The 8,281-nt window shown below is 39.7% G+C and overlaps 1 protein-coding gene across 2 annotated transcripts; it reads right to left on the reverse strand.

Annotated features, from left to right (window-relative positions):
* Positions 1–89: 89 nt before the first annotated feature.
* polk (polymerase (DNA directed) kappa) lies at positions 90–7,533 on the reverse strand. 2 transcript variants are annotated; one of them, XM_063897734.1, is made up of 15 exons: positions 7,408–7,533; positions 7,107–7,250; positions 6,371–6,490; positions 6,071–6,223; positions 5,499–5,630; positions 5,212–5,362; positions 4,812–5,033; positions 4,357–4,481; positions 3,968–4,134; positions 3,845–3,877; positions 3,638–3,734; positions 2,746–2,917; positions 1,647–2,606; positions 735–783; positions 90–626 (listed from the first exon to the last, which is right to left on the reverse strand). In XM_063897734.1, exons 2-15 carry the CDS (start codon positions 7,233–7,235, stop codon positions 545–547), a joined length of 2,592 nt encoding a protein of 863 aa, XP_063753804.1. In that variant the 5' UTR covers positions 7,236–7,250; positions 7,408–7,533; the 3' UTR covers positions 90–544. The 2 variants fall into 2 exon arrangements, with proteins under 2 accessions (XP_063753804.1, XP_063753805.1); XM_063897735.1 differs by having other exon boundaries at positions 7,107–7,236; positions 7,408–7,496.
* Between the last annotated feature and the right edge of the window lie 748 nt (positions 7,534–8,281).

Below are 8,281 nucleotides of genomic sequence, written 5' to 3' on the forward strand. Positions count from 1 at the left end.
GCCAACCTCTTATTTGGTTGGTCATACTAATATTGACTGTAATTAAATGTACAAAAATGACATCAGCCACAGTAACAATTCATCAGAACATTTATTTTATTATGATAGAAGGAGTCTCTTATCTTCATATTCAAACATCTGTGTATGATCATTGGAAACTGCAATAAATACAATTGGAAATGAAAATATATGAATAAGATAATTTTCCGAGTATAAATTAAAAACCAACACTTCTTGATCCGCTTTGCAAAAACATTACACTCATCTTCAGCGGTAACAAATATAGACAAAGAATTGTGCACATATACTTCCATTAATTCTCTAGACTTAAAACAGAATTGACCTTTAATTTATTGTCTAGTCATGGCTTATAAATAGCAAATAAGGCATATAAGTGCAAATGCTTAGCTTCATTCATCATTATTTCATAGATTTACAAATGGTTTTTAAATAGAAACCTTCAATATGGCTTTGTGTTCAATGAAAACCTTCCCTGTGGAGGCTTTTCATTTCCTGAAGAAAACTGGGACACCATGCATCACCGTCACCTGAAGAACTTGTCGATGGTGTTGTGAGGGCCGAGTCCTTTAGCCTTTTTAGAAGGAGGGGAGGAAGGCGAGTCCCGTCTAAAAGTCATTTAGAAAAAAGGTCCCTGGTTACTTTACCTCAAGTACATGGAATATGAAGAGAGTCAACATTTTGTACAGCAACAATGTGTAACCAAGCGGTCTCACCTTTTGCTTTTGCCTTTACTTGCTTGTGTTGACAGGAGACGGGCTCTGTCTGCGAACAGAAACACATTTCTTTAGTTAAACCCTCTTCTCTAACAAAAAGATGACATCCACAGTGGAGGCTCACAATGGCGGCACCTCGTCAGAGATGTAAAGAGTGCAATTTCTGAGGCAGGCCTGTTTAAGAGGAAACCGGGGTGCAGTTCATTGTAGGGAATGAAAAGGTGAGAAAGTGATTTAGCCATTTCCAAGACCAGAGCCAAGGAAGCCCCATGGGGCTGAAATGAGATGTCTTTTCTCTGCAGGAATCGATACAAAGATGTCACACAATGTCACTGTCAGTAAATAACAAGGTCACAGGCCAACGACATCCTGCCAAACAGACATTCCCTTTGTTAACTCCAAAGATGCATCACAGCCACATTTTATAAGTGTTGCTAACAGGATCTATCTGTCATCAGAAGAAGTATATACACTCAATACACTAAAAAATGTAAATGGCTTGAATTAATATTTTTTTAGAGAGACGATGTAAGAAATAACAATGAGACAACTATTTGAAAAGATTCTCCGTCTCTCTACAGAAATTATCACCAGAATTTGCAGCTCCTTTTGGCTTTACGGAGCTGAAAAGAACATTTCAGATATTTGGTTCACCATCGACATTCATGATGTGTTCAAGGCTGCAGCTGTTTTCAGCAAAAAATCTCTAAAATCCCACTGTACACGACCTAAAAACAGAGTGGAGCCAAAAGAGAGTGAGTCATCATACTCAAAACTAAAATACATGCTGTTATGCGGGCTGTTAGCTGCCATATCAACTTAAAAATGGTTAATGATGACAGATTATTTGCACAGTATGAGGTTCCTCTTTAGTGTGGTAGTGTGGAACAACCTCATTTAATACACACTCACCTATGGCCTTGCTATTTATAGCTGACGGTGGATTTATGGGAGATAATGTCTGCCCCCGAAGTTGGTGCAGGACCTCCTGGTTCAGGCAGAGGTCAACGTGGTGGTTAAAGATAGTGAGGTCATCACTATCCTGGGTCAGCTGACACACTGGGCAGATGAGGACGGGGCCTTTATCGTCACATGACTGAGGCTGTCCCGAGGTCAGCGTTTCGTTGTCATCATTTATCAACAAAACAGTCTGAAGTGAACCCAAGCTGTGTTGGTCTTCCTGAGGATCATCTCTGTTCGACTCCAACACTTCACATTCTTTGTGGTCACTGTGATCAAAATCTGACTCTGTGTCAGATATTATATATTGGTTTGGCTTTGTAGAGGCATTGCTGAGACACTGGTCAATATGTTTGTTGAAGACATTCAAATCAGTAGTCTCCACTTGCCCGAAACACACTGGACAGGTGAGTCTCTCCGACACTGTGACAACACAGCCTGATGTGGATGCCTGGGCCTCTACGAGAGGGACCATATCTTTTCCTTCGAGATCTGAGGCTGAACAGGTACTGTTGTGTGCTTTTAATGATGATCCTTCACCCTCTTCAGCATTCATACCTGTGGAAGTAATCACAGAAGCATTTTCCCCATGTCCTTCCGCTTGTGTGTTTGCATTTGCTACCTGGAGTTGCAGTCTTTTGGCCTGAGCCCTTTGGAAGAAAGACTGTTTGGGTTCTTCACCGGTCTTTGAGCCCCTCCCCCAGGTAGCTTCCTCTTGTCTCTGGCACTTCTGCGCCGAGGAAAGACAATCAGATGGCGCTGTTTGGGAGGAGGGATTTACGAGATGCTCTTTTTCAAGCCTTTGATGGATTCCTTGGGAGGAGTCTGTCTTTCCTTGCTGAAGAAAGCCAATGATGCTCTTCTGCAGCGGCTTTTTGTCATCCGAACTGACAAAGGCGGAGATCCTCACACCTACGAGCACAAAAACAAATTACCGGGAGAAAACATCAAAATTAATGCCAACTGTGCTATTATTGCCACATGCAGCGTGTCATGGGTCATTTAAATCTATTACAAGATTAGTTGACATGCAAGTAACACATCTAATTACCCATGAGCCTCAAGCGGAGCGGCTGGGGGCTAACATTGTCGATTTCTGTTTTCAGTAGGTCCTTAGCAGCAGCAAAGATCTCATCCACTGTAGATACAGCGTACGACAGAGTCAGTGCCCGGGTTTTCACCTCAAAGTTGACGTTCTTCAGCTTCAGCGTGACAGTTTTTCCCTTCAGGAAAATAAAGAAATAAAGTTCATTTCAGTTTAGGGAAAACAGTAAAGGTAATTTCTGTATGACGTCCAACAACTTCTTAATTAAAATCTTAATCAAGGATACTGTGAGTGAGTGCCATAAATAGGCAAGAGATGGAAATCTGTTTTAGCAGAGATTGATTTGTCAGAATGCACTTTGTGAGTAACGCAGCAAAAAGTGCTTCATAGTAATGTGATCATCTCCCAGGGAGACATTTCCAAGGCTGATAGTAGCCCCCGCTGTCTCCTTAATGGCCCTCCATTTCCTGGAGCTATCAAGGCCACATCGGGGCCCAGGCAGGAGGGTGATGGTCGTGCCAAGCCATGCAGTCCTTTCTCTATCGATTTGAACAGGTTGAGGTAATTGTATGAGATTCTGTTGGGGTTGATTCCAGGGAGGCCAAAAATAACACAGTATTTTTCTCCTTTTTTTTAAACGAAAATAACCCTTTTATCTCAATCCATTTCCGTTAAAATATCACCAGTGCTTGCTTTATTCCACTTCTCTTTGGACAATCAAAACAGGTGTGTCAGCAGTTCTCAAATTAAAGCTATGATCATACTGTGTAGCCCTGTGTATGTTTGATATAACCTAAGACGAGTAGCCACATATGTCTTCAACAGAAATGACTAATTCATAAGATAAATATAGAGGGTTGTTCATGTTCCAAAATAAAGAAAGCAACCTGTTCACCACCTTTAGAGCTTCTTTCTTCATGTCTTCTGCTAACTCTTCACAGAGCTTTCTGCATAAAGAAAATTGCTCCTCGACTTTACTCAGTTCCCTAAATGTCCTGTAAATAATAAGTGTGAGAAATGAATGAAACAGAGAGGAAATGAGGAAGAGTTAAGAGCGTTGGACACTTTAAAATGACAGTTTTATTATTATCCATTCAAAACATACCTTTCTGTGCTCATGCTTTTTCTTTCTTCGTGCCTGTATAAAAGCAAGGACAGATATTATCTCCACTCTCTGAACCTGACTCTCCTTTACCAGTTGTGTTTTGTTAAGCAGACAGTAAAGTACCTCTGTATATGTGTAGAGCCCAGACCCAGGGAAACCTGCAAGAGATGATGCCAGGCTGTCTCCGAGAACAACATCGACAGCAACGCCATCTGCTGGCCCAGATGAGAACAGCTACTGACGCCCAGAGCGTTCAGCATCTTCTCACTCACCTTTCCTATGCCAGAAACCTGAAAGAATACACATTCTTTATTATCTTTAAATATTGATAATAAAAAGTGCCTTTACACCAGTTTTCCTAGTTGCAGCACATCATTTATCACTTTACTTGTCATCTGTTTGCCTTTTATAAAACAAAAACACATGATTACATAGCGATATCTATTCATAATTTGAAAACTACACCACAAATCTCTGTGTTTATGTTTTAGTTTGAGCAATGTGCATCGTACTTTGCGAACTGGGAGACTCTGGATGAAGTCCATGACTGCCTCTCTGGTGGAGGGGAGTCTGTATTGGCCGTTTGGCTTGTTCTTGTCACTGCACACCTTAGCAAGCATCGTGTTTGGAGCAATTCCTAGAAGAGTGAATAGCATCATTGAATATTGAATTTGTAAACAGCTAGTAAAACATAAACATGAACGAAATGTGCAGGAAAGACTGTTATTATTGTTGTGGAGCAGTTTGTTATTGCAAAGGATGAATAATACTGAAAGTAGCGTTTCCTGTTGGTCCAAATCATACGGTTTTTAATTTAGTTTTTAAGTAGGGATAAACGAAGTTGACAGAGATTTAGTATGTGTTAAAATGATTCTCTGCAACTCAAATCAATTTTAAAAAATGGAATCAACAGCAAGACACTGCAATCATCGTCAACTCTAATCAGGTCAGAGTGGTTTAAGCTCACCTGCACTTGCAGTCAACGTGGTCTTCTGCTCAATGCGGAAACGCATCTCTCTCACAGCTTCCTCAACAGACGTCCCAAACACCTCAAACGCACCACCAGCAGCACCGTCAGCTTCAGATCCCGACAAGCAGGGTGAGGAGCTCGGGCTGTCCTCAAACAGGACCGGAGAGAGGTCCCTCTCCTCCGGCTCTGCCTCCTGGGAAACATCAATCTTCTCTTCACCTTCAAAGAAAATAAATAATTTCATACAATAATGTGATGATTTTTTAGGGTATGGAACCTGTTCATGAAATGTTTTCTGTCGTATTGTCAGTCATTAGTGAGTAAATTTGATGTTGCAGACGAAAACAACCAACCGTGCCAAGATATCATTCTACATTTCTGCATTATAAAGTCCTACCTTTAGTGGTGCTGCTGGTGCGGAAGCAATGTGTTCGTGAGGATTCAGGCCAGCTCTGCCTCTGTTCCAGGTGCTCTGTGAAATCCAGATAAGCTTCATCCAGGCTCATCGGCTGGAATTGAGGGTCATAGTCTGCAAAAATCTCACGGATCTAACAGAGGGACACAAATTCATGAGCACCTGATTGTTTAAGCAGGAAACCACAAAACTGCTGCACACAATGTGTTTTCATTCAAGTTCTAGATTTTGTAACTCTGTGGAAGTGTATGATTTGTCATCACTCTCACCTCGTCACTCACAGCTCTGTATTTGTCAAAGTTGGTTGGAACAATAACTAAGTTGGGACAGAGCTTTTTTGCAATGAAGCCAGGCATGGCGGCTCGGACTCCAAACTTCCTGGCATGGTAGTTGGATGTTGACTAAAAGAGGGAGGAAGAGATCTGAATATAACAATATAAATGTGTCTTGGTGTCATTCATAAAACACTGGCATTGGTTAACAGTATGCTGAGTGCAGTGATTTTAAAGTAATATATAAAATGTGACTTTGAAGACCTTTACCTTATTGTTTGGGGAAAAGTGCTATCACTGCGTAATATTATACTTGGAGTTATTATCACATAGCAAATCTGTAATTAAAGCGTTTGTGATAAATTGTATGACAGAAAGTTGACCAGTGAAGTAATACATATAGTTTGCTCAAATAAGTCACAATTTCTCCAAGAATTTTCCCTTTTTACGCAGAATTCGATTAATTTTTTTGTCAGTTTTTGTCATTTTTATAAATTTCATTTTTTTTCTTAGAATTTGACGGGTCAGTCATATTTCTGTCAATTTTCCCAGAACTTGTTTTAACCCACCAGCATGCTCATGGATCCTACAGCCATGGGCTTATCTTTCAGCTCAGGACAGTCCCTCATCTCCACAGCAGCGTAGAAAGCATCCATATCCACGTGTACAATCAGACGGTTGAGATCACGACTTCTCTCTAGCTCTGCAACCATCTTTTCCACCTATAAAGATAGCTTTGATGTAAAACACTTAAGTGGTGTTATATATTATGTAGCTTTGTCATTCATAGTTTATTAAGTTTGTCTGGTTACGTGTATTGGGATGACCAAATGCCAACCATAGCTAGATACATCCATGACATGTCTTACCTGAGCCTGGGCTTTCTTTAACTGTTGTTCTGTGATCTTTGCTTTTTGTAGCATCATTTTCTCAATGCGCTGGTTCACCTGCTGCTCTCTCTTGGACTCGTTCTCATAAAATCTAGACCCCTGCAGAGAAACGACAAGGATAATTAAGAGTTACAGATGCTGTAGCACAGCTATAATGAAAGGACTATAACAGCACATTTATTTTTAGGACTGTGTGTCACTAAACTGCAGATATGGAGCTTTCATACAACGCTGGACACCGGCAGTAAAACTGTACCTATATTTAATATTACTCACAGCTCATTCATTGTCCTTTCTAACACATCACTTATCTTTGTTCTAAATGTATAGGACAATATATGGAGGCTTGGGGAGTAACAGATTACATTTGTGGATTACGATTATTCTTCTTTGTAAACTTTACTGTTATGTAGGCCTACTTTTTGAAACTAAATATCTTGGATCTTCTTTCTAGGGTCACATTGTTTGGTTGTCTTACATAAAACACTTGAGTAAAAAACATCTAATTGATATTTCCTTTCTCTTGTCTTTTATTTGCATTGCATTGGATATTAAGGTAATCCAAAAGTAACCGAAAGTATTCACGTTACATTACTTTCATATTTTGTATACTTGGATTAGGTCACAGACTGCATTTCTTTTACAGGTAACTAGTAATTGCAACACTGATTATATGTAGGGCATACAGCAGAACAAGTCTACTTGAGTTGTTTACCTTTGACGACTCCATGATGATCTTGTTGATCCTGTCCCTGTCAAGACCCTCCATACCAGCCTTGTTGTCATTGAGGGCCATCCTGGAGAGGAGGCCCTCTCCTTTAGTGGATGCATCCCCCTTCTCCATCCTGAAGAATGGATCCTTGTTACGGAAACAAGTGTATATCTTAAGCAGTGTAAAAGTAATCCATAACAACTCTGTTCTAAAGTGAGTTGATAGCCCTGAAGGATGTCGTATCTCATTACATGTGTGCCTTGTCAATCATTATCAGATAACAAACAGTCATTCATAAACGTACCTTTCGCCTGTGAACAGGATCAATCACGCTGAATTATATTTCATCAGCTGTTTAACGTTCATGCCTGTGTGTTTTTAAAATTGACCGGACGGTTTTGGCGGCACTTCCGCGTACCTGCGTCATTGCTGGAAAAGGCGGGGCTTATCCAGTTTACCTCTTACAAATAAAAGAGAAGAGAGCACACTGATGGAGCTTCACGAGATCACCTTTTACCCCCTTTACAATACTATGGTGTTACATTGCCTGTATAATTATTGAAATGTTACAAACACATACATGAAATGAAAGCCATACAAAGACGCTTAAAGAAACAATATACAATATAACGTTTTTATTAAAATATTGCATTTATTTCATTGAGGTCTTTAAAATAAATTACGGCGAGTTCCGTGAAAGCTGCAGGTAATGACATTGATAATTATCTTAAGATTTATCTCATTACGTTTCTATTTAGAGTTTATGGCTTGGAATTATGTTACCTCATGAACCTTGGACTAGGCGTTTTTATTGTGTCCAAAGTGCACAGAATTGTCCTCAGAAGAGCACACTACATCAATAACAGCAATATAGCATCACAGAAAATAAATAAATTTGGCCAAATGTCTCTTAATACATTTATCATGCAGAATTATTTTAGACTTGACAGAATTCCTTGATGCTTTAGCTGTATAGGCCTTCATTTTGACAGCATTGTGTATGTGAGAAGTCTATGTGCAACAATATTATATACAACATCTTTGTTATTCTTTTTCTTTTTAACGGTAACTGATATCCAATGCCTGCGACTAATTTAAGATAGAGGTCAATTCTCTTCTGAGAAGCATATTATTATTATCATTCATGTTTATAATTTGTGTAAAGCATTTGAATTGCC

This window comes from Eleginops maclovinus, chromosome 12, assembly GCF_036324505.1.
Source record: "Eleginops maclovinus isolate JMC-PN-2008 ecotype Puerto Natales chromosome 12, JC_Emac_rtc_rv5, whole genome shotgun sequence".
Taxonomy (NCBI): Eukaryota; Metazoa; Chordata; class Actinopteri; order Perciformes; family Eleginopidae; genus Eleginops; species Eleginops maclovinus.